This window comes from Lipophrys pholis (genome assembly GCF_963383615.2).
Source record: "Lipophrys pholis genome assembly, chromosome: 12".
Taxonomy (NCBI): domain Eukaryota; kingdom Metazoa; phylum Chordata; class Actinopteri; order Blenniiformes; family Blenniidae; genus Lipophrys; species Lipophrys pholis.
In genome coordinates this window covers 27,393,377-27,420,356 of record NC_137641.1, presented here as the reverse complement: position 1 = coordinate 27,420,356, position 26,980 = coordinate 27,393,377, and the positions used below count along the sequence as shown (strand labels likewise).

General features: G+C 43.5%; 1 protein-coding gene across 8 annotated transcripts in view; it reads left to right on the top strand.

The window, feature by feature from the left end:
• Positions 1-26,980, top strand: part of dab2ipb (DAB2 interacting protein b) — a 194,941-nt gene that overhangs the window by 118,098 nt on the left and 49,863 nt on the right. Inside the window, exon 1 of one of the 8 annotated variants that reach the window (XM_080477505.1) lies at positions 16,743-16,815. The exons of the other annotated variants lie outside the window; for them this stretch is intronic. Coding sequence (XP_080333631.1) covers positions 16,793-16,815 — 23 coding nt within the window. The 5' untranslated portion in view covers positions 16,743-16,792. Of the gene's footprint in view, positions 1-16,742; positions 16,816-26,980 lie in introns of those variants that run through there. 8 annotated transcript variants of the gene reach the window in all.

The following is a 26,980-nucleotide window of genomic DNA, read 5'->3' as shown; positions in this document are numbered from 1 at the left end:
GCTTTTGTCCCAGCGTGCCGCCAACACAGGACAAAACTGCACAATCTGTCTGATTGCGGACGAATATTAACCCCTACACGTATCATGAACATTACCTACAGTTTCTTTAAAAGCAATAAAGGGAGCTTGAAGGCTTCTGGTTCCATCGGATTGCTCAAATCTCAAGTTACATGTGATTGGTATTCTTGAACATTCTTTTTTTAATCACTTACCAGACTGAAAGTCATCAGAAATATTTTCTCCGAAGGTTTTGTTATGATGATACCACTAAAGCAAACAGCGGAAAGCTTCAATTCCACACTTTCTGAACTTTATACCCGGTGAGAAATATCTGATGAGGTTCATTTTAATTGGAGAGGTGTTGTTTTGTGAATTTATTAGGCTGCTCTGCTTCTTACGTTTTCATGAGCTCGGGTTTCCACTCTGCATGAGGTGATCTGAATGTTAGAGTCGACACAGGGACCCAGATTCGTCAGCTGTGGGATACAAACTCCCAGTAACAAGCTCACCTCTCTCATCTCTTGACCACAATGGGGCAACTTTGGCCACTTAGAGGGCCACAAAAGTTTCACCCTTACGACCAACTTGTCATCGAGCACTTTTACACAAAGTTATATTGACGTCATTTCTATTCATTTGTAGGATAGTCATAAATCAGGGGCGTCAAACTCATTTGACTTCATACCACATGCAGCACAACTGGGCCTGTCCTTTTACAACACATGGAAAACCTGAAATCTGAATAAGAGAGCAGCAATTTCAACATTGTTATGCCTCAGTTCAATGTGTGCTTTGTACCTTTACAACAGATCGCAGTGGATTTCTATGAGAATATTTACATTTTCAAAGGCATAAAACATTTGGTAGCTGGAACTCAGAAATATAGCAGACTAGTTTATGTTCTGATCATAATACTTAAATTATCTTTAATTGTCGACACATCGCGACATCTGTGTATTAATCCTCATCGTCTGAACTGACTCACCGTGTAATACAAACAAAAGTGGAAAGAAAATAAGTCATATCCCCGTAGTCAAATAAATATATTGCAATTGATGTCATCACTTCTCACAGCTGGCAAATTTCATCTCGCCGGCCAGATTGGACTCTCTGGCTGGTCCAGTTCTGGCCCGCAGGCTGTACTCTTGACACCTCTGTCATGAATAAACCTTCAACCTATTCATTTTCTTGGTGATTTATAGTTTATAGTATTTTGTTTGCATTAAATTATGAAAGGTTTTGTGACATAAACAAATATATATATCATTCATTAATTAACACTTCTGGTCAAACTCTTATTTACATACTGTAATTACTAAATATATGCAATTGAAATTATGCTAAAAAGGACCTACCAATCTCATAAACTATGAAACAATTTAATTCAATTCAACTTTATTTATATACCACCATGTACAGCACAGTCATTTCCAGGTGCCTTTAACAGAGAAAAACCCAAGAAATGTGTTAAAAAATATCTACATTGGCTCCAACAAATTAATAAAAAAAAAACACCAGGTACCTTTCTGCTTGTTTTAAGAGACATCAGATACATTAAAAAGCCTGTACTTTCCCAAACTCTTAGATATGTTACCGCGTCTGCTTTAAACACCGTTTGCGATGAAGCTGTGTGTGATGGCAAGCTGTCACGCTGGGTTTCCTTAAACACCAACTAAAAGAGGGATTGTGAGATTTGTGCTTCACACCTGAAGTTTATAACACCTGGAGGAAGTACGGGTCACACGCTCACATTCACCATCTGCCTTTTCAGTATGTTAAAAAAAGGAAGGAAAAAAAAACAAACATTCTCTTTTTAAATTGCAGCAGATTGATCAGCGGCCGTCCTCGTTGTCTGTTTCTGGGGATGCTCGCCAGCAGCGGCTTGGATGGCTCGGCCCAGCATCATAGGCAGGCTGGCTTCCCGTCGCGTTACTGCTTCTTATGATTTTACATGGCCAGCTCCCAGTTACATCTGGCTCGCATCCCTCGCCGATTAACTCAGTGTGATCCTTATTAATCGCTCAATATAGAGACGTCGGCCTTTCCAACTCATGCTAATGCACGAGTGCAAAGATGGACCCCCCCCCCCCCCCCCCCCCCCCCCCCAAAAGATGGAAGATATCACTTCAGGACCCGGTAGACATTTATTCAATTAAAATGGCCACCCTACACGTTATTGTCTTTGAGGGCCTTGGTGTGAAAAGGAGTCTTAAAACTTTGATTCTCCGCTGATGAAGCCTGATGGGCTCCCGCTGTGCTTTATTATCCACCAATCACCATTCCTCCTCCAGACGCTGCCTCATCAAGGTCACACTGTCGCCGTGGATAATGGCGCGTCCGCCATTAAGTTCCAGCCAGTGTGACCCATATCTTTAAAAAGTAAATATGTTGACAGAAAGTAAGGACGGCAGACACTGAATAATTTCTTTATCATCCAAGTTTTATCGTGTAAAATTTCCACGTTGTCCTACTATACAGACGTTTGACTGACTAATACTCTTTCATTTTTATATATTTTTTTGACAAATAATCCATTTTTAGGTTTTATTAATAAAATATTCATTCCATAAGGCTCGTACAGAAACTCAGTGAAGATGAGGGGGATTGGCATTTGGTGTAACAGCAGCTCAGCTCTGATGGTGCTGTCTGACCTAGTTACAGACAGAAATGTAAGCCTGTTTACATCCCTGCCTGCTTATAGCCAAGCCTTCGATCGTGGACGGGCTCACCCCGAAGTCAACTGGTACATCTTCCCCCATTTACCGAGCACTCTCCCCCCGCCCTCGTTTGCATACACAAGACAACCATTGTAAAGCGCCACTTCAGTTTTTTTGCTGCTATGTTCTAGAATCAGTCATAATCAGTCCAGCGGTGCGGTCCCCACTGACGCCTCTCATTGCTTTGCAGTGCATGTTCATTACATGGAGGGCTGTAAATCACGCACACACACACACACACACACCCACACCCACACACACACACACACACACACACACACACACACACACACACACACACACACACACACACACACACACACACACACACACACACACACACACACACACACACACACACACGCCGAAGTGAGAGCGATGGTGTCAGACAGATCTCAGGCCCCCTTTAAAAGTGCCGTCATTGTAAGTTGGATTGTGTCTGGGTCAAATGTTCAGCTTTTCACCGTTCATTCACAATCCCTCTCGCAGTGCTGCCTGCACTCAGGCTGCACTCTTCTTTTCCATGAGAAAATGCAGCTTTTGATTTTTTTGGTTTTTTTGCTCAAAGTTACAATTTGTGAATTTTGAGCCCGACATTGCTTCGAAATCTGTTGCGTAGTCGTGAAGTGCAAAAGCCACATTGATATATTTCAAAAATGACTGTTTTATTTACTGTTATATTCATTGGAAAGCTTTCTTGTTTACTGGTGTTGGGGTTTATGGTTGGTTATTAGCATATAATTACTGTAAGTAATAGATTACTAAAAGTAATAAATCACTGGAAGTAATTTATGAAAGATTGAAATTATTAATGGAAGTAAACGATCATTTACTCATTAACAACTCCTGAAGTAATTGAATAATTACTTTAAAAACAAAAAAAAAGAAAAATTATCAAAAATAATTTTTAATAAAAAAAATTATTAATTTGCATAAATTTCTTATTTATGTATTAATAATACCAGATAAACTGGAAATAGCTAATACCAAAATATCAGTCTCGTTTGTAAAAAGTTTATTTAATTTTGTTAATATTTCTGCATAAAATATAACAATCTTAAATAAAAGGGAAGGTGTGAGATCCGAGCACAGACTGTTACAAACCAGTGAATTGTCAACAATAAATACACAATAATCACCAAGAAGTGTACAATTCAGCTAACAGGCGTTTATTAATAAAAATGTATTAATTCATAAATAATTCGGAAATCATCTCATAAATCAACACATTCAAATAGCAAACGACATCTAACACGGGGATCTAATCTATTAAACAGCAAACACTATGTACAAAGAGTGTGTGTGTGTGTGTGTGTGTGTGTGTGTGTGTGTGTGTGTGTGTGTGTGTGTGTGTGTGTGCGTGTGCGTGTGCGTGTGCGCGTGCGCGTGCGTGTGTGACGAGGGGGTGTGATGACTCGCTCTTTCTGGGGACGCGGCGGTTGCTTAGCGGCCAGATAAACAAGACGTCCGTCGAGCGCGCGTGCGCGAGGGCGGTCTGGGCGCGAGTTAGTCTACCGAGGGCGTAACGAACGGGCGGTTCCGTTGGCCCGGTTCTGAGCACCTAAGTGGAGGTCGGGACCGGCCGTTAGGGCTCTTGTGATCACGGCAGATCTGCTCTTGCAGCAGCGGTGTGTGTGAGACCTTATCTTGATCAGATAAGGGGGGCGCAGGGCTGCGAGGAGATCCGGGTTAGTGAAAGAGGAGGGAGAGATGAGAGAAAATGAAGACAAGAGAAAGACAGAGAATTCTGTGAGGCTCGGTTCTGAACCCTGGTTCCTCCACACAGAGCTCCCAGTGGGCCTGGAGCTCACTTGGAACTCTGGTTCTGAGGTGGAAAACCAGAGTCCGGGACTTGGTTGGTGCACGTGAACGCGCCTACACAAACATATGAGATACTGCGGCCTTCTGAGCGGCACAGGGAAACATATTGCATTTTCAACAGAACATCATTCTAACTATTCTCTGCCCAGACAAAAGCGCTCACCCTCCGGTTCTGGACAGCACCGTCCGTGGTGCTGTTGGTTCTGGGAGGCGGTGGTAACTGGTTGTTACCGGGTCTTAATTTCAGCGTCCTGAAATTCAGAGGCCTGGCTCCAGCTGCAGGAGTGCAACTGAGAGGATGATCTTGGGAGGAGACGACACTGGCTCTGGTCTCCAGAATCTCCCAAAAACAGGAAAAATAGCGGAAAACAGAAGATGTAGTCCAAACTGGGTCCTGCTCGTCCAGCGGGCTGGCGTTGGTTCTGTCTCTTTGTTTCTGCTTGGTGCTCTCTTTCCATTCTGATGAGTGAAAAAGATGTCTCTCCCTCCATGGCTAGTTGAGAATAGCCCAGAGATTTGATGGAACGTGAGTCTCCCCAACTTGGGTTTGGACCCCTGCTGTGTTCGGGTCGGATTCAAGCATCCTCATTGGCCACCTCCGGGGTCTGGCTCGCTCCCCTGCTGTTTTATGGCCTATCCATTGTGGCTGGTGTTTTGCTTCGGGGGAAAAACCTCTGGAGGAGTTCATGGAATCTACAGCCCCCAACACTGGAAACACTCTTTATATCAACTATAAGGGTGGCAGATGTCATACAAAGCACCAGTGTAAAGATCCACTGCTTTAGAATGTGAAAATGAATTACTCAATAAAGACCATGTTATAAAGCAGCCATATCTTTTGTTTATCGATATATGCCTCTGTGATACAGGTGATTTGTGTCTGAAGGTCGTGCTACCTTTTCACTCCTTGCACTTGTTGTAAAGATCGAGAGAAATGCAAAGCTTCAGTCCAACAGCAGCTGTAAAGATTCTAACGGGGCCACAGCTTTTTCTAACTTTCTGAAGGAAATTTTATTGTTGAATAGATGATTTTACATGCTTGTTTGATCTAAGTGACGGTAAAGAGAGACATTTAGAGACGTTTACACGACAACATTTTGACCATGTTTAAACGAAAAAAGCAGTAATACTGAAAACATTTTCATGTAGGGCCACTAGTTGGTGCTGTTGTTTGTTTTTGTAATGAAACCACACACATGCATTATACACGATAACATTAACAATGACGAGTAAACGGACATATGGACAGACGAGGACGTTTGATTTTTACGGGCAACGCAACTATAAAACTACCAAGTCACTGGAGAATATGGACTGGGAGTCATGATGCTCTGGATGCAAACGTTGTTATTGTCCGTCGACTGACCGCATGGGCAGAAGAACTCTTCACTGCGGCCGTGGCGTGCAAGCACAGTAGCAGCGTTTCAGAAAACTTGCGTTTTGTCCGGTTTTCATGAGGACAGAATCGGATCGTTTACAAAAATTTGCATTTTTATCTGTTTCCACGGAAAAAGAGCCAAAGCATTTTCAAAAAGTTCCACCTTGTGAGCCATTTTCAAAAAGTTGGCTCCGATCATCGTTGTCATGTAAACAGTCCCACAAAAAGCAATGGCAGTTTTACGTTTTACGAGACTACAAGAAAATGCAAACCAAAATCAAGACAATGCTAAAACCAAAAATGCAGTTTAAAAGCAACAAAGTTGTCCTCAACATGACAACTACTCTACTCTATCAGGAAATGGAATCAACAGTATTCAATTCCTTTGAAATCAATGGAAAGAATAGACTTAGACCTACACATCCGGGCTCAACTTGCCTTTGAATGATTGAAACGTGTATCTGTTGTCACTGGTGCCAGTTAGTATTGGATCATTCCTACTCGGAGTCTTGATGAGGTGATGCTGGTTAAACGTTGCTGCAGGAGCTGGAGTCGGCGTGTTACAGGTGCAGATAATTGAGCCGATAAAAGGGGGATGGTGATTAGTGACTGGTGTGTGTGTGGGAAGCAGGAGGAGTGGTAGCTCCAGGCTTCCCTAATTGGATTAAGCAAAGAAGTTACCCTTCAGATTCTAAACCGATAGAGAGAAAAATGTATGAATGAAGGAATCAATGAAGAAGACCTCCATATAAAGCCTCCACCATGCTCGGTTTCGGCAAAAACAAAAACAAATCTTCATTGCAGTTACAGTTCTAACGTCACTGAAATATGGAAAACAGTTTAACTCAGCAGGTGGCTTTTTTGACACTTTTTACTTGATGATAATTATCACCTTTCACCTGCAGTTTGGTGGAGTACATACTGTTATCGAGGCTTTCTGCGCCCTGCAGAAACAAAGCAAATATCTGACAGTCAAATGTGAAATACATTGCCAGTAATCTCTTCTAATACAACATCATCATCCTTCCCCCTCTTCTTTGATGGCACCGGATTGAACCTGACCCGGCTCTGACTGTAAGACTGAGTAATTAATCCATAAGCCACAGCGGGCCAAGCTGAGATCAATTCAAATTTGTTTTCTGCAACTTTTTAGTCAGCTCCAGTAAGTATTTCTATTTTTAACACCGTCTTCGGAGACTCGAGTTTAAAGTACCTACACTTAATGGCTGTATTTATCTATTATCTGAAGATGCATTCATCTGATACTGTCTCCGTGCACACTCATCCAATGCGGAAGGCAGCAGAATTTGCAGCATTGTGAGTGCGGTATTGCAGTCAGTTGGCGACAAAATGCAAAGAAAGAGCTGATTTATTTGGTGGGGGGGGGTCCGGAAGCCCGAAAATAGGTACTTTTTTTTTTTAAAGGATACAGTCCTTTTAAACTGAACAATGTGGATATGACCTGTTCTTTTCTTTGGAGAGGGTGTAAATATAAAGCTCCGTGTGTATGTGTGTGTGTGTGTGTGTGTGGGGGGGGGGGGGTGATGTCATGTTTGATGACATCATTGGAGACGTGCAGCGAGTGCAGATTAGTGGCCGAGGCTCCTCTGAAATGACTCCTCCACAGCTGCCCCGGCTTATCGGTGCGTCCCGCCCGGCCCTTTTGCCCCCCCCCACTCACCCCCCCTCCAACCCCTGCCCACTCTGCCAGTGGTGTAAGCTCTAGAAATAGCATCAAACTCTCCCCGATCTGCTCTGCTAGTCTACCAATCCCAGCTTAAATTGAGCATAGCGACACCCCCCCCCCACCCCCCCCACCCACATTCCAGTCCCTCCACTACCAAACCCTTTTGGCCGGCCCCTTCGGCCAAGTTAATTTCCCAACACTGAGCTCCTGCCTCATGTACAGTGGGTTTTTTTTTGGTTTTCTTCTGCTGTCTGTGCTCCAGATGACGTGAGTCCACGCTTTGGGCTCGCCGGCTGGCGGCACATCCACAGCAGCAGCGGCAGCAGCAGCGGTAGCTAATAGCGGCTCACCTCACACTGGAGTTGACAGGACAAAGAGCACTCTCACACACACACACACACACACACACACACACACACACACACACACACACACACACACACACACACACACACACACACACACACACACACACACACACACACACACACACACACACACACACACACTCCCACTGGAACCACACAGGGGGCAGGGCCAAGCTAGGCTGCACAACACACATGTGATTCCCCCCCCCCCACCACCACCACCACCACCACCACCACACTATCCACAGGCTCCTCCCTGCACAGGGAGACAGAGACGGGAGGCGCAGTCAGTCACTAACTGTGAAAGGGAGCTCTGGAGTTACTAAGAGGGGGAGGGAAGAGAAAGAGGGGTAAGGTGGTGGGGGCAAAAACTCATCACTTCCAAATGTGAGTGACATGTCGGGATGTCTTTGAATACATGTGAGAGGAAAGAGATAAGCAGGAGAGAGAAAAGGGGTGTGTGTCCAGTTTTAGAGACGGCACAGGAAGTAGGACAGGGTGGGAGAACGAAAGGAAGAGAGGGAGCAAGCGGGAGAGGGAGAGCACTGTAGCGCTCATTCTCCACCCCTCGCCTTAAAGCAGCAGCGGGAGGGGAGAGAGACGTAGTCGGGGAGTGAGGGAGGAGGAGAACCACAAGTAAGGAAGAGGAGAGGCGAGCGGCAGTCTGCATCGGCAGCAGGGGGAGAAAAAAAAATGGAGCTCTGAAATCGCCTTTGCCCTCATCCATCCATCTCTTTCTTTCTTTTCCTTTTTTTTTGCCCCCTCTTATTCCGGCTTAAGCCTGGGTTTCTCTCTCCGCCTGCCTTCGATTGTTCTGAGAGATTCTTGACAATGCCTGGTGAGTGCTTTCCTGCTTTTCACGTGTCACTCCCCATCCTTTGTGTGCTGAGTGTGTTGGGTCTGTGCAAGGAGGAACTATCTTAATTCTTTTTTTTTTTTTTTTGTGAGCGTGTGGGGGCCATGCGGGGGATTGTGCCTGCAGATGCTTCAGCGAGACTGTTTACGCTCCTCTGCCTCTGCCTTGTGTTTATACTCCAGCTGTGCTGCTCTCTTCATTCTCAGCCTTTCCCTGTCAGTGACAACGCTTAGGGAGGATGCCTTTTGCCTGAACACACACACACACACACACACACACACACACACACACACACACACACACACGCTACATCCTGCGTACATCCAGGGAACTCATGTCATTATTATATAATTGTTTTAACTCCCAGTAAGTTCTCATTCAGAGCAGTGCGTATACCATGAGTGAGATTACATAAACCGCCACAGATGACTGTGCAACCTTCTAAAATATTATCGGTTGCCGCTCATGTGAGTGACGGTCACATCCGACTTGTAGCAACATCACACGAAGCCGGCCCGTGGGACAGAGGGCATCCAGCTAACAAAAATCAGATGACAGGGCCACGCTATGAGGTCAGACGCTGGATTTTGTTTTTAGTTTTTTTGGGCTGGCAGTCCGAATCACATGTTGGAAGGCAATTTGCAGCTCAAACGGAGCTGTGGTGTTGGCAGAGAGTTTGTGAATGACACAGAGCAACAGCTCCTTTTTTTTATTACAGGTGCATTCCAATGTTGGGGAAATAATCTGTTTGTCCAAATATCTAAGAGGGTCCGGCATGTGATTTCTCATTCAGTTTGATGAAATCTTCCAAAACACATTTGCACGTCAGCTGTGTCTTGATGAATATTTCATATTTACATGTACACCATTTTACAGTCGGAACAGAAATCACATGAGCGTAAAACATAATGTACATGCTCCATGCACGCATGAAATTAGCAAACCCCACACACACACACACACTTAAACCATAATTACGTTATTCCGGTGTGTTGAGTTATTCAGCTTTAATTCTGTTTAATTAATAAGACGGATTGAAAAACAGGACACTCACTTCCCTGTTGCTCCTGGAGAGCGGGATTCAACCGAATGGGGCGAGTGTCATCTTTGGTTTTGAGAAGACGTAAATGGCTGTTTGATGGCTGATGATTTGTCTGCTTGCTTACTGCAGAACGCAGATAGGTTTCACTGCTAGAGCTCAGCTGGTGGCTCTTTATTGCAGCTTGCTGCTGAGCCCACCCCCCAGAACAAAACCGAGCTTGACTTCTGTGTATTACAATACGAGCATTTGGGGCAGTCTATGTTATGGACTGACTCCCTCCCGGCCCGGGGCTTAAGATCTGATTGCATGCATGAGCAAATGCTTCTGCACACAATATTGTATGTCCGCTTGCTGTATTCAGATTTGTTTTTCTAGGGTGGATGTTTTAGTGTGTTATTAATTTTTTTTTTTTGTGATCTGGTTACTCATACAAGGAATGAAAGTGGGAGAAATCAAGCTGTTAGTCATGGAGTCATGGCCAAAGGGAAAGCTGGTGAGGGTCAATTTAAGATTTAGGATAAAGATAGGGTTTAAAAAAAAAAAGAAACCAAATGGTAAAATATGCACTTTGACAGTCAGCAATTGTTTATGCTCCTAGTATCTTGTGTACTAGTTAATTCTGGGTGACTAAATCTCTTATGCAATGTTCATTCACTTTCCAGATTGTTGCTCTTAATTCTTACTCTTTGGCTGAACCCTGTGCAATTGGGAAAACCAGAGTATGAAAATAACGGGCCTGCATGTGTGGACGTTGAATCATTTCCTCGGTATATCCGTGTCCCAACATTGTTTGCAGGGATTTGCTTTGTGCAGCATCCTCGCGCTGCCCCGCCGTCCTTCACATCATGTGTAACATCATTGTTCTGCTTCTGTGCAAGTGCTCTGTCATTGTGTAGATCATCTCTGTGATGCCCATTGATTTACTGAGAGCTGATGAAGTGGGGCAGAGTATTTGATCAGACTTGTAGAAAGAGAGGAGGGGGTAAGGGAGAGGGGTGCTGGGCAATACAATGCCTCACCCCGAGGCTAATCAATTGGAGGTTAAGACAATTTGGATCACTGTTACTTTAGAAAGCGGGGGAGTGAGGAGCAGATGCTGTTGAAAGCTTAATCAGCAGTGTTTCATCATGGCCAGACAAACGTGATCATCCAAATAAGTCACAGGAGTTTTGTTCAGGATCGCCCTGTGTGCACATATTCTCGATCTGCAGAAAGTAATTAATTTTCATGTATAGTGGTGTTTGATTTTTAAGAATTTTCAACTTTTATTCAGAAAATTACATGCCTCTGTCTTATATATGCTGTTTTAGCCAATCCCAGCTGGGTGAAGGTAGGCTATACCCTGGACAGATCATCGGTCATGCGGCCAAATACAGAGAGACAGTCACACCTTCGGGCAGTTTAGAGTGAACAGGTAACCGCAGGTGCACTGTCATTGGACCGAGGGTGGAAACTGGATTACCTGGAGAAAATCCACACAGGGAAAACAGACAAATCCCAAAACAGAAAGGCCCCTAACTAGACTATAACCAAGTATGAGGTGCACGTTTGGGTTTTCTATGGTTTTCCTACCCAAAGACATGCAATTGAAGTTAATCTGTAATTTATCTAAAAGTGTGAGTGGATGGATGGATGGATGGATGGATGGATGGATGGATGGATGGATGGATGGAAAAACATTGAGTCAATAAAGTCAAATGATAACGGAGTGATCTGCAGAATTGTGAAACCCTTCCAAATGTAATAAATGAAATTGAAGTTAACTTTTGAAATCTCATCTTTGATATGCTCAAGTTTCATTTTTTCCCCCAAAACTTTGACTTGACATTGATTTTACTCACATTCACATTTCTCCAGTGCACTCCTTGAAGAACCCATGACCGTTTCCCATTAAAGTTAGACATATGCAGCAAGCACAATTAAACATTCCGATTCTCCAAATGTTTCCTATTTGCAACAGTACGAGTTAATTTTCAATAGTTTCCTTTTTTTGCATCAGAATTACCCCATCTTCCTGTTTTTATTCAATTTACTTTGGAGGAGGAAGAGTGGGTTTGAACAGGCATCAAGATGGTGTAACACGTTTTAAATACTTTATTTGAATCCACAAATTACATTCAAGTGCGCAGGATTCAAAGGGGAGACGTTTGACACGTGCTGATTGCATTTGGTCTTGTTTTAGTCAAAAATGATTCGTCTGAAAAGGATTTGCAGTGTAAAAAAAAAAAAAAGGAAGAGGGAATGTCAGGGCTTACATGAAAAAAAAAAAAGTCTAAATTCCTAAACGTCTGTATTCAGTTGGTTTAAAGCTTTGAAATTCATGATCCACGTCGGCTAATTGGAGGTTAGAATATCAGCTTCAGTCTTAACTCACCACCGAAGTCGACATTCAGCGACGTTATTCTGGTTCTCCTCCACCCTGCTAGGGAGAGGTTGAAAGAGGAACATATGTTCATGACGAGGCAGTGTTGTGCGTCGTCAATAATTGAATCACTCATTTGCTCTCTCTTGCCCTGCAGGCCACAGTGCAAAGTCAATAGGAACAACAGGAGGGGAAAGCTCTCAAGCTTCCGTCTTGCGGGTCTCTTTGTGTCCTTCCGCCCTCATACACTTTTATCTCCCCCTTTATGTGTTGCTTCTGCCCAAACAAACACACTGTAGTCAATGTTCGTGCCCCTTCTCCGTTCTATTTGTGTGCCAGTCTCTGTACAGTAAGCTCCTTTGCAATACTGAAATGGAGGGCAGGCCGTAAAGGAGGGATCCTCTGCTTCCCATTTTCCTTCTGGGGGAGAAGACAGAGACACTTGTCTTTGGCTCACGTCTGATCTTTTACCACTTTGGTTAATATTGACCCACCGTGCAATAGCACAGAATCCCATTGATTGGGCTTTTCTCTGACTGCATTAGGATACTGACATTGCAATGACCGGCGATTTACACACAATAAAATATCCCGTTGTAGCCGGGGACTGGATCCTGTCCGCTCTCATCAACCTTTGCCTACTTGCTAATTGGAAGCTGGTGATGCAGATAAGATCTTTAAATGGATAATTTTTGTTTTCAATACACTGAAGTAACAGGATGAGAATAGTGACGCATTGTATTTGATCTATTGACTTTAAATTCCATGGTGGGAAAATCCAGCAATTAGTTTACACTGCTGTTTAGGTTTTCCTATGGATCCTAGTGAAGCTGGGCATTAATGCATTGCAGTGTTGTGCAAGTTACTGATAGATTAGTACTTGATTGCACTGTTAGATAGTTGCAGCTCGTAGGGGAGTTAATTACTAGTTACTTGTATGATTCTCAGTTAGTCTTGTTTTATTGGAATATTTTAGTGCGTTGTTTCTATGACCCATTAGTTAATCGTTAGTTTATTGTCTGACTCATGCATTTCATGCGTTGGTTTTTTTTGGTGTTAGATATTCAGAGCCACTGCAAACACAACTTTGTGAAAATGGCTTTCAAAGTGGAAAATGCTCCGTCTCCATGGAAACGGGGGGAAAGGCAAATTTCTGAAAACGCTGCTACACCGTCACCGTAATAAACAATCCAACTTCGTCTGTCCATACAAAAGTCTGTGTACTCACCATTGTTAATGTTTATAGCATATTGTTCTCTGCGCACATGTGTGTGGTTTCATTAAAAGATCATCCAACAGCACCCACTAGTGGCCAGCATGAAAACCTAATTTTCAAACTGTTGCCATAGAAACACGAAACCTTTCTGAAACGAAAATGCCAAAAACATTATGTTTGTAAACGGGGCTTGAGTTCGGCTCAAATTACATCACTTAGTTGGAAGAAGCTGCTCTAAAAGTCTTGATGTTTCAGCTCTGAAAAGAAATTCTTGAAGAATGACAAGCAACAGCAAAACAGGTGATATAAACTACCAACATATAGAGAGCAGCAGACAGCCTTTATAAAGGTATGTAGAATTACTAATAAATAAAGGTACCGTGAATACAGGTTTACTGTCATAAATAAATAAATAAATAAATAAATAAATAGCTGTTATGACAACAGCTTCAGCTAAATAGAACAGTTAGCATTAATAAGCAAAAATTAAAAAGACAGAAGTTTGATTTGCCTGGAGCTGTTTACTTAATTTATTTATTGACAAATGTATGTATATCAACTCCAAATATTAGTTACAGAATATCAGCCTGAATGTCCTTTTTTTTTTCTTCTTCTGAAGCTGTTTTGATGTACAGCGTGAAAAAAGGTACCAAGGTCAGTACTGCAACTGTAAGCATCACAGTCCTCGATTACTTCAAAATGTCCTATGCCTTGAGTCACAAATTGAATTAATTGATTAAATCGGTGTGTAACAATAGTTACCAAGAAGCTCCTGTTTATATGACTTTGTACATTTAGTTGTAGTTTTTCTTAACCGTTTTTTTCGACCTCAAGATGAAGACTAAGATCAGAAAAATGGATTTAGAAATTACGAAACAATTTCTGAATAGATATTAAAGTGATTTGGTTTTAATTGTGCAAATTAAAAAATAAAATCTCCATCTCAGGTCACATGTCTTTAAACTCCCAAACCTACACAGGAGAAATCATCATCACCCTTTACATTTTACCAGCAGAAGTGCTTAATGAAACCTGATAGTTACCAGTTAGTCATTGAAGCTTGACTTTGAGTTCATTTTGTACTCCTCTCCGTCTTGTCAGCCTCTTTATCTTATCCTTTTTATCTCCGTCTGCCCTCGTCTTCGCTGCCCTCGATCAACATCTCCTCGCCCGGCACGTCTCGTGATTTATTTTTTTTTGGTTGTTTTTTTTCTCCATCCGCCGCCCACCGCTTCTGCCGTGCAGACTTGTGGAAGCTTGCTTGGAATGTGCTGCAGCCACTGATTATTTCTGTCTTCCCTGGCTTTACCTCTGCGAATGCAGGTGGTGCTCTCATAAACAGGTGAGTGGCAGCCAGAGGAGTGAGATCTCGGAGGGAATGCCTCTCGGGGTCTGCCCACAGACGGCTGGTTAGCACACACGGCCTCCTACCTCCACCCGCGACCTCGTCCTGCTGCAGCTCGGCTCGTGACCCCGCGCATACCCGCCCACACACTTGCTGGCTTGATTTTTACACGGATTCTTCTCAGAAAATCAAATATGGAATAAAAATTGATCTTCTGCTTGTGTGGTCGTGCATGTGCGTGTGAAATGTAAAAGTTGTGCAGCCACATGACTCACTAAACAGAAAGGGCCTTTGTCAAAACTGCTTTTTCCATTCACTGATAAAGATTTTAAGACACTTTCCTGCAATCCTCTCCTGCTGCAATGATTACAAACAAGCTTGAATAGATACAATAGCCAGTGTCCTGTCTTCTAGTATATTTGGGAGCAGTCACACTCCAAACAAACCCTATGAGGTATGATTTTTATCTCGGTCCAGACCAGAGGAATGAGGAAATCCCCCAGAGTGTTTAGTCTCCCAGCTTCGCCTTGGCTTTGTAGTTAACCTTTACGCAGCCATTCTCCAAAACAGCAAGGCATGCAGGCCTGTTTACTCTAGATAAGAGCGAGCAACTCTAATCCATTGCAATGAAGGGGGACAACTACATTAAACCTCGTCCAGGTTCACCTTCCAAATGATGCTTAAACGCCACGGAAACCCGGAGAGCGGTCCACCTATAATGGAGTGCAAAGACTTTCCCACTGTACAGGTCACAATGAATCTCATTGTTGGGATAAACGACTGCCACCAGCTCCTGTAAAGTCTCACTTAAGTATTTTTACATAATGACGCCGATGGTAGCTCCTGCAGACTCTTGAATGATTGAGTCATAACATTCGGCTGTCATTCATAAAGTATTTTAACTTAGTCAGTGGACTTTTTTTTTTGTATGTATGTAATTATTTCTCTAAAAGTGATTGGCATTTCTTAGGGGCTTGACTGGTTTGAGTTGAAGTGCCTCTTGACAGCATGTCTCAGTTGTGACATCAGTCTTGTCTCGCTGGGTCGCCAGCTATGTGAAAACAAGCATGCGCTACATCTGGCAGCATGTGTCCTCCCAAAAAAACCTGGCTGGCCTTGTTTCCTTGCTCCCTATTTTCCTTTTTTTTTTGTGCCTCTCTGCCTCATTTCTTTCTCTTTTCTCCTTCTCTTCAAGCCAAGGACCCGGCATTTTCCCACAGAACACAGTGCTGAAGGCTGGGTCATTGTTTCCTGCTAAAGGGGGAGAAACGAGAGAGGAGGGGAGGGGAGCCAGGAGTGGGCTGACTTCCTGGCTGCCAATTCAGAGTTTATGTCAGTGTGAGAAAAAGCAAGGGAGACAGATCTGATGATGATCGAGAACTAGCTTAATCCACAAAAATATAGAGGTATTTTCCAGAAAGCAGCACTGAAATGACTTCTTTCCCTTTTCACCCCTTATTGCTTGGTTCTCCTCTATAATGCGAGTCAGCACTGTCACATTTAGATCCATTAGTATGCAAACACAAACATCAAATTATATGTAGATTCCCGGAACAACAGTGATGCCAGAGGAGTCCTAAAATATCTGCCATCGAATGAAAACTGCTTTTAATCAACATTTTATCATTGTTTTTACGATTGCAATGTGAGATGAATAAAAGGAGAAACAATAAGTTTGTCTCATTCGCAAACACGAGATGCAGCTTTTCATTTGCGCTCCGCTCCATCTCAGTGGAAGTTGCACTAGTTTTAAGCTGGCTTGTTCCAAATAACTGCACTGTCTTTTTAAATAGGATGTGGAGAGGGGTGTGTTAGTAGCAACAGGCATCCTCAGGGAGCGGTGTGGTGTAACTCGGAGGGCAGAGGCTCCAGCCACGTTCCCAGAGACTCAAAAATAGTCCGGGGGAAAAAAGCGCTGAAACCAGCCACTGGTGAGGAATGCGACCCAAAGTGAAGCCGTGTGTTTTCAGGGATCCGGCTCAGGGAGCCTCTGCTGGACCATGTTTCACATATTCAGTAAATCGTAAGTGTCACTTTGTTTTAATACTTGGGATCTCCGTTGTTGCCGTGGCTAGTCAGGGAGCACAGCTGCACGCTGTGGTTTTATGGGAACCTCTGTTGCTGCATCCGCCCACGGTTCGCCAGCGACCGTCCGCTGTGGCTGCGCCCGGCTCGTTTTAGCTGCCTGGATGTCATAAAGTACTTTCCTTGTAAATTATGAATAGCAAGAAAAAAAGAAGAATGCTGTAATGCGTAATTAACATAGAAAGCAGTATAGCTGGAGAACAAGGTGCTACGAGAAAACAGTGACACGTTTGGACATGAAGATGAAAACTATGCAGAGCCCGAGGCAAATCTGACGTTTACAGTGCGAAGAAGATCTGGACTATTGACAGCATATTCCACAATTGATAACTAATTGTGTGCTGAAGCAACTTCTGTTGAAACGAAGAAGGGGAATACGCGTTTGCAGAGATCATAGGTTCGGTATAGTTTTTTCGCCATCTGAGTTGTGCCGCGTTGCGTGGGAGGAAGGTCTCTGCCTTCTTTTTTCCTCCTCGTGGACTTGAGTGCTTCGCCTGCTTCTTTGTCCAATACCACCGGGGTGTTTGAATATTCAGGTCAAGAAGTGAAAAACACTTCCTCATCTCCTCCACTCTTTTGCATGTTGTTATCAGTTCCCCGAGCACTCAGCAGTTACGCAAGAGTTCGAACAAACACTTTCTCGCTTATGACTAATTTATGATTTTTATCTTCTGAAATCACACTCACAGATAGAATGACAATCATGCTGTTTTGTTTTTGTTTTTTTTTATTTTGGGGGGGGGGGCATTCTTTCTGTGCAGATGCACATATGTGAATACAGCTGAATCTTGTAATACTATACTCATAAGTACATTAACACATGAGCACAGATGCACAGTCCATTTCCATGACCTTGGCATGCCTCAAGTATTCTCAGCCTCTCGGTAACAGCTGAGTCATACCCGCTCATATGTGACCATTTTGCCGCTAATAGTCTATTATTGTCACTCTGGAGGTTTGTGGTCAAAGCGCAGTTATATTACCGACAGTTGATGGGATTAAATAACAAATCAATTCTGGCTAATGAGAAAAAACAAGTTGGAAGTGCTGTATTCAATGTGACAAATGTTTTTACCCCCCCTACTGCCCGATGTGCTTTGGGATTGGGGTTAACAATCCTCTCGTGAAAATCAATAATGACATTGCATATATTCCCATATTGACACGGTGTAGTTTACTGATTGATGCCGGTAACTTTTCTCTCGTCTTGCTCCTCTGATATCATCTATTACTGAAGAGTTTCTTAAACTGCAAACACCTCACAACACCAAGAACGAACGTATGGCTCAAAGCCAGATAGTAAGTCAGTTAAATTGGACAGACGTCAAACCAATTAAATCGGCATTTTCACCATCCCTTGTCTCGCTGTGTGATAACTCTATCATCCCTGCCTTTGCTTTCTTACCACTGCCCCTCTCTTCTCGCTGCTGTGCTATTTTCTTGAATTAATGAATCCTTAAGCAGCGATGGTGGCCATAGGAATTACAAAGTGAAACAACGTCTCTCTTGTTGTAAACACCGCTTTTTTCGACTCAGAATAATGATTCACCCCTGACCTGTGAAGGTTATTTCTTGGCCAAGCCGGTTTGTTTCTTTACATAATGATGCGTATCCAAACACATACTTGTTGAGATGCCGCCATTCTCTCACACATAGCGCAGCAAATCAGATAACTGGTTCAGTCGGGGATGATCTTTCTTGCAATTTTGCAGGAATGCACAGATGTTACAAATGTAAATACGCTATTTGCATGATTTCAAGTCACATTTTCAATGTAATCACTGTCAATTATTCACATTGATAAACAATAGGAATAGGACATTTATTGTGAGGCCGTCTTATAGTCAGACATTTTATTTAAAAGTGGCTCTCATGCAACAAATTATACAGTAGATATATGTTGCACGATCACAGTTTGTCAATTCTTCCTCTGTTCTGGTCAAACTTTATGATGAAATCCTCTTTTTAGACGACTCACCTACCGCTCCACCCCAGAGAGCCCATCATATTTTATTGAATCTCGGGGGTGAAGTTAAGTAGGGTGCAGAGAAAAAAAAGAATTTTAATGCACAAGTACATATTTGCTTGCCAAGCATGGCATTTCTCTGCAATAAATTATTCATCTCTCTTACATAAGTCGTCATTGTAAGTTCCGAAATAAAGACGACATTGATACCATGTTTAATCAGTCACTTGCTCTTCCCTGCTTCCCATTTTCTGGCAGCCTCTTCATGTGTACGTGAGAATTTCTTAGTGCCTGTGGAATACTATCTGCGTGGATGAGCCGGGGTTATGAAGCTTGAATGAGGATCCCACCTGGATGCATGACAGATAGCGCACACTCTCGTAAAATCAATAAATCACGATCAATCATCAGGATGTCTTTTTTTTTTCTTTCTTTCCAACCCTTTTTTTTTTTTTTTCTTTTAATCCCTCATGCAGTCCATTGTTTCAATCAATACGGCATTCATAATGCTCAGTGGTCATTAGTCTGACATGGGTCCTTCACCCTCTGACCTTGGAGACAGTTTAAGGAGTTACTCATTAGCGTGACCTTTGACCTCATTATGAATTCTCTGCCATTGCAATGGTTTGGCTGCACTAGTTGGATCGCTTTGCCCCCACACATTGTAAAAGCCACATAACAACTCTTGAACTTCATCTGGATAAGGTAACAACATGAGAAGGATTAAGTGAACGTCAGTGCAAATCAAAGCTGATGAAATCGCCACAAATGTTTAAAAAAAAAAAAAAAAAACAGTCCTCGCAGATAATCGCACGTAATTAGCAATGTGTGGTTTGCAGCTGCAGGTCTGATCTTCAACATCCAATCATTGCAATCCGCAGCCAGCTGTTCTGTCCTTTTCCCGCTCGGATCACGAGTTCAGAGCCAAACCCCAGACGGCCCTCGCCGGAGCGGCTCTTCACCGTATCCATGCCGGTCTCCTGCAGTGAGTGTCCTAGCAGATGTTACACTGAATTACCTCCCAGCCTAGCAGGGGAGACTGCACTCTCACTGTAATCAAGCTGTGTGTGTGTGTGTGCGTCTCTGTGTGTGTGCGTGTGTGCGTGCGAGAATCGCCAGACAGCGCTGCCTCAGTGGCTGTGTTCGCTCTCCCAACAGTTGTTCTCCAACCACCTGATTTCAGTTACCAGCCAACCTTTTCCCACAATGTGCTGTGTCTGCCAGAACTCTGAGTCAGGCTTCCCTACAGACTCCTAAAAAGGGGCCTGGAGGAGCTGATCATTTTGGAGATACTAAATGCTGAACGTGACTCCCTCCTTCCCTGTGTGTGTGTGTGTGTGTGTGTGTGTGTGTGTGTGTGTGTGTGTGTGTGTGTGTGTGTGTGTGTGTGTGTGTGTGTGTGTGTGTGTGTGTGTGTGTGTGTGTGTGTGTGTGTGTGTGTGTGTGTGTTGCAGGGAGACATGTGTGCATGTGTTTGTATGTGGCTCATTCTTGCCTTTAAAAGCTTCCTTCCTCTTTGTAAATGAAAGGCCCTCTTTGTGCAGAGCTACCCTTTTCTATACTTTAAGCTAATGTGTGCTCCCATCTATAGCTCCCGAGTTATTTTCCTTGACAAAAGTGGTCACACCAATGGTGTTTTGTTCCCTCTTGTGTGACACCGTCGGGCCTGAGGCACTGTCTCTATTTTCCATCTCCTCAGACAAATCTGCCTTTTGTCATGTGCGCATTTGACCGGTGGTGGTATAAAAGCTCAAAGTGCTCGAGCCACCGACATGCCCAGGTGCTGCGAAGCACTAATGCACTGGTTATGGACTGACATCTGTGTTGCCTGTCTGTTTTAAGTTGTATTTACGCCTTTTTTTTTCCAATTCCGCTGTCGTTGTCAACTGTCTTCATCGCTGTGCTCCGCAGCCCGTCTCGACTCACTGAGGACATGGATGGATGAGCAGAAAGGGGGTTTTCGATTAGGATTGTCAGACAAGGAGCGACGTACGGAAATGTTCACTGTCACATTTTTCTGATGCGCTCTCTTCCTCATTTTAGCCACAACCCCAGCCTCCGTCTTCATCCTATTCGCTTTTCTGCACCGTGCCCGACTTCAACAGTGAGTGAGCTGTGTACTGCTCGTCTGTTGACTGGATCTCCTTTCTTTTACTTTTTTCTTTTTCTGGCCTGATTGGTGTTTGGTCTCCGAGGCCTGTAGCCACATGTCAGCAGTTCTTCTCACACATCCACCGTTCTGCTCCAGCAGCATCTGACAGGATCGCCTTTGTCTCTTTCCCTCACTTACCTCGTGGCTGCGATGCTTTCTGAGTCTTGCTATGGGCCAAACGTTTGTTTTGTTGTCTATATTCTCCTGTTACCCATCACCCAACTGTTCAGTCCGGTGCAGACGACAGTCGACAGATGGCAGGTTGATGCACCACACAAACATACATTTTCATGGGTTTTACCCGCAACACAAATGCCATGCTGTGAATGCATAAATAATGAAACATAGAAGAGGAATCCTACTGAAAACTTTACCCCCTTGCCTCATTATTCGCACTGAGGCCTCCGAACAACTTAACTGTGCCTGCTTGGATGAAATGGGCGACGGGGTCGTTTGCGGAGTCCTGCCCGATCTCTGTGACAGACACTCCGTTGTTTCACTGCGGCCCGTTGGACCTTTCCACTGAGTCAGCGCCAAAGCGGAGAGAATAATGGACACTTGATTGTGTGAGGCTTGATGCATGAATAATGGCCTGTTTTTTCCGCCTGCCTGTCTTTGCGGCGCACGTGTTTCGTAAGCATCCCCGAACAATCCGCTGTGTCTGTGAGTTTACAGTACACGGTTTCTGTTAGCTGTGATGTGTTCATCTTTGATGTTCCAGTCGAGGCCCAGGTGCTCGCAGACTGGTTGGTGTTGCAGGCCGGCTGGAACTGTTTGGTGTGAGCGTTGTCTATAAGCCCAGCAAGCAGTTAGGAAATCGCTACAGGCAGAAAAAGGACGACGACTTCACTGCACTATTGCATAGATGCTTCTCGGGCCACCAGTCTCAGTTCTTACCATATTTGCTTGTCTTGTTCTGTATCTATAGCTCTTTATAAGAAATGTCCTGCAAGATGTGTGTCTTTACCTTTACAAGTGATGTCTTGTAGGATATTCTATTCTGACTTTATTCATCAAAACCTGCAGATAGTCATGATCTTGCAATCACTATAATGAACTCAACAAAGCTTTTCGATATTTTGCATTAAATACAAGGAAAAATAAAACTGATTGGAGTATGTTGCATGTACTACTTAGTTTGAAAAATCATCATGTGCACCATTGCAATTTGATTTAACATTACAAAACAGGGGTGATGACAAAAATGACCACCAATGACCATGCAGAACAGTTTGCCAGTGTTTTGCTTACAAGTAGGAGAAAACTATTGAGAAATAAATGCAGCATCTTAGAGTAAACAAGCAGAAGTCAGTCTGGAAAAAACACTTTTCCAATACAACGCACCAGAAAATGGTCTCATTGTAACAATTAAGACAGTAACAACAACAACAACAAAAAACTTGTAATAAAATCTATTTTATATTGTGTTTAAAGATCTTGCAGCTTGAAGCACTTTCAGAGCCTTCCTCTAAAGGTAGATTAAACAAGCTGAAGTTGAAAATGACAAGCTATTTTTATAGCAGGTGATCACATGATCTGCGTCTTCGGTGACAGTATCTGAAAAAACACACCCTGTAAATACCCACAGGCTCTCTGAAAAATGAGAATAGAACTTTTACTCGTATCGATCGATTCATCACTGAAAGATTTCTCGACCAATCTCAATGAAAAATGCACGCGCTTGCACTCGAGACAAGACTGCGAGAGAATGAAAGTCAGTAGAGACGAGACAGAATACGTGTGTGTGAATGAGACGGAGGCAGGTGGAGACGTGAAGGTACATGGAGAAATGAACGTAATGAAGATCGATGCAATGGACAGTGCAACGAGGTGAAGAAGAGAGCGCATGCACGATGGAGAAGGTGCAGTCTCATGGCTGATGACATATGGACAAAGGACGTTGGAGATGGAGGGCAAGAGGAAGAAAATTCATAGATGTAGCAACGGATGACATGAAGATGGAGGCAGAGGATATGGGGAGTTGTTGGTAGATGAAAATAAATACAGGAGATTTATTTATTTATTTATTTACAAACATTTGCAACCAATTTAAAACAGCAGAAACAAACAAGAGAAACAAACAGAATGAATATAAAAACACTAATTCCAATGAGTAATGCATAGATTACTTGACACACACTCCAATTTGACAATATGTGCGTCACATGTTCGAAAAGGTGGCAGGAAGAAGCATAACTAAGATGTCCCATGTTACTTTGTCTGATATGATTAATTTCACTTATGTTGCACTTTTCCACTGCACTTTACACTCTTCACACAGCAATGGAGGCGGCTGCCATGCTCATTCCACCCATTGGGGGCAGTTTGGGGTTCAGTGCCTTGCTCAAGGCATGTGGACAGGTGGAGATGGGGGGAATCGAACCTGCAACCTTCCAATTGAGAGGCGACCACTCTATCAACGCCGCCCCAATGAGGAAGGCAAAGGATAAAGTACTAATATGCAGTGGGCCCAAACCGAAGCTAATGAGTCAGTTTAATCTTGTATGTCACCTCATCCTAGTGCCTCATTAACAGTGTGCAAGCACCTTTGCAATAGTTCTCATTTCCTCCTGAATTGTACGCGACATATCGTAAATTTAGCTCACATGGTTGCCTGAAGCAAGAATAACTTCATGTGAGCATGTCAAGGAAGTGGATCCTTGTGAGGAATCATAGGCGCAGTAATGTGTCACGTTGTTTATCTTCACCTGGCTCCACTCTCGTTGATATGCAGGCCTGCTGGCACACAGGTCTCCTGTGTTTCTTTGGTCAAGAGCATTATTAACAAGTAATTGCTGTTGCTGGTGTGTGAACGGAGAGCATATTGATTTTTTTGTAAGCTCGGGACCAATGGCAAAGCGAAGCACTCGGCAAACACCGCGCAGGGCGGCATCCACGGTAAACACTGTTAGTCAAAAGATTTAACATCAGGCTGCTTAATTCTGGCTTCAAGTGGAGGCCTCTCTCTCTCTCTCTCTCTCTTGAGAAAAGTATTTGTTGTTTTAGGTTACGTCAGGAGGTTTATCCTAAGTTGTTGCTTGTTGGCTGGTACAGTAACTTGAGCAGAAGAACTGCACAAAGAGAGTATTATTTTCTCCACGGAAGATTTACATCACTGCGTATACAGAATAACTGTTGCTACAGTGCATGTGATTGCATGGAAACAGATCTTGCTCAGTATGATGAAGACTTAAAAGCGTGGTTGTATGGAATTGCACTACGTTAATGCGGACTATTTCGTACTATCAGTACAAACATAGTCCCTCGTGGTGCAGCTACCGAGTCGGTGTGTTAGAAGGCTTAAGTGCACCGACGCCTGTATGGTCCCGATATTTCAGACTATATCAGATCCCAGACAGGCTATCAGATGAACTCTTTTTACAGGATGCTGGGACAAAGCGCACTGGGCGCAGCTCCGACACACTCGGAACCCATTACTCTGCTTCGTCCGCCCCCCCACATAGTGCTTACTCCTAACTGAGTTTTCATTGAACCTCAGGAGAGCACACCGCATCTAGTTCTCACACGGTCCTGATAGGATTTGGCCTGATTTGCAGGCATAGATTCCTAAACGGTGAATTCACATCTACGTCAGCCGCCAACAAAGTGTTTGGATAATGAAAATGTGAAGGGTAACTCAGAATGAGTAATGTACCGGAGTCTCTTTTCAAACATTCTGCTGCATAAGGCTTTCACCAAACAAAGGACTTTTTCTTTTTTTGTTGCCATAATTACCTGTGTTGATAATACATTTACAGACAGTGAAATAGTTATTGACGTGCTTTGTTCCACTTGTTTTTATTCATCTGTTCTTCTTTTTAAAAAAATGTCTAAAAGTTTTCAAACTTGAAAAGCAAGCTTATCAAAAAAAGAAATTAATGTTGTGAGAGAATCAGACCTTCGTAAGTCTTAGCCGTTCTGCTTTTTTCTATTGTGGGGGGGAGAAAAAAAAAGAAATCATTGGCTCGCTGTTGCACGCCTCACTTCCAACAAAAGGCGAGAAAAATAACGAACGGAAGGTATGGACATAACTGCAGGGTCTCCAATTTGAATGCAGACATGGGGCTTTTTGATACGTTACCTTCTACTTGCAATCACAGCGGGGGGTGCGTGCGGATCAGAAAAGACATCTTCATTCATTTAGAAAAATCGATGCTGACAATGAAGTGTTGGCATTGAGTCGATGTCAGCGTTTGAATGTCAGAAAAGTTGTTCTGTTGTGAAGTCGAGGCTTGTCGGGGCTGCACGGCGGTGCAAGCGATGAGCACCGACGCCTAAACGGAACATTATCTGCAGTTTTAGTCGAGGCTGTGCGTCAACAACAAAAGCATGTACTTAATGTCAATCGGTGACTCTGAAGAGCCCGTATATGTGAATTTGAATGTGCTTTTAAGGATTGATGACCTTTGTGTACTTCGTCCATCTAACTCAGATGTAACAGTAAAAAAGGTGGATGAAGTCCTCCTGGTTGTATTTACATAAAGTAAGCTCGCCAAATTGAACACAGGTTGATATTTGATATACTATAGGTTTTGAAATTCACAGAAAAATCAGTCCTCTGTGCTTGTATTCATGTATCCAAGGCATTATAGAAACAGCAAGCATCTCCTGTAACTCCTAACAAGGTCTGTTCTCTATGAGTTGACCTTTTCAATAGAGCCTTATATAGTTACTGCTGGAGACACAAGTAAACTGCCACACGGTTGCACATCACCTGCATTGCACGTGAAATATCTATAAGTCCAGAACAAAAGTGTGTGTGTGTGTGTGTGTGTGTGTTTGTGTGTGTATGTGGGGGAAGGGGGGGGGGGGGGGGGGGGGGGGTAGTTGAAAGGAGATCAACAAAGTGTGAGAGATAAACAGAAGGGTGAGAGAAGTAATGTGCAAGGGTTATCCGCCAGACAGGCTGTAGGAATTCACTTAACGTAAACTTATGCCTCCGACCTCAGGTAAACACAGAGTGAGAGGAAAGCAGAGCGCAGGAGAGTGGAAGTGCAGAGTATTGGAGGATTATCAAGGGCAAACAAGGGCATTCGCAGAGGACGGATTGTGTCGAATGGGGTTGGGGGGTGGGGGGATGAGGGGATGAGGGAACCGAGCAGTTGAGGACAGCAGGCCCCGCTCGTATTGCCGGTTGTCAGTTGCCGGTTGACACTGGCGGTGTGAACAGTGTGTCAGACGCAGACAGACACATGTCAGACTGTCTCTCATTGTGATGATCACAAAAGGTTGTAAATTGCACGTTGCAGCGCAGTTTTAACACAATGCCTCGCGGATGACAGGCGGCATTATTATTCATCAATTCATACTTTCACCGTCTCCCACCATTTTCACCGACACTAATGTTCTTACAGTATCATGTGCTGCGGGTAGAAGAAAATTGAAGATATTGAACAAAACACTCCCTTGCTGTGGAGGTATTTCTTCATCTGGCCGCACATTAACAGCCCGGATACCCAGAGTATGTCAGCAAATCAACGCATTTCATTGCTATGACATGTGTTAGTCCGTCTCCATGGAGAATATCGAATCATGGGGTCATGGTTCATTTAAAGATTTTCCCATCCCTACCTGTTTCTAACGCCACATCTCAACGAACGCTCCCCGTTTTCCCCTCCTCTCCTCTCACTTGACTCGCTCTCTGTTCTGCCCAGTACCCAGTCAACCAATCACAAAGCAGAGGTGGATGCAAACACGCTTCAGCTGCAGCTGTGCATTGGAATAGTCTCAGTGCTCCTAAAACTGGATTTTTATATGCAGAGCTGTCCTTGAGGGTGCATATTTATTTATTTGTGTTGAATGCCTGTAGTATTTGCATGTCGTGTGTGTGTGTGTGTGTGTGTGTGTGTGTGTGTGTGTGTGTGTGTGTGTGTGTGTGTGTGTGTGTGTGTGTGTGTGTGTGTGTGTGTGTGTGTGTGTGTGTGTGTGTGTGTGTGTGTGTGTGCGATTAAGGAACAAAAAGAGAGTTCAGGTCATTATCCACTT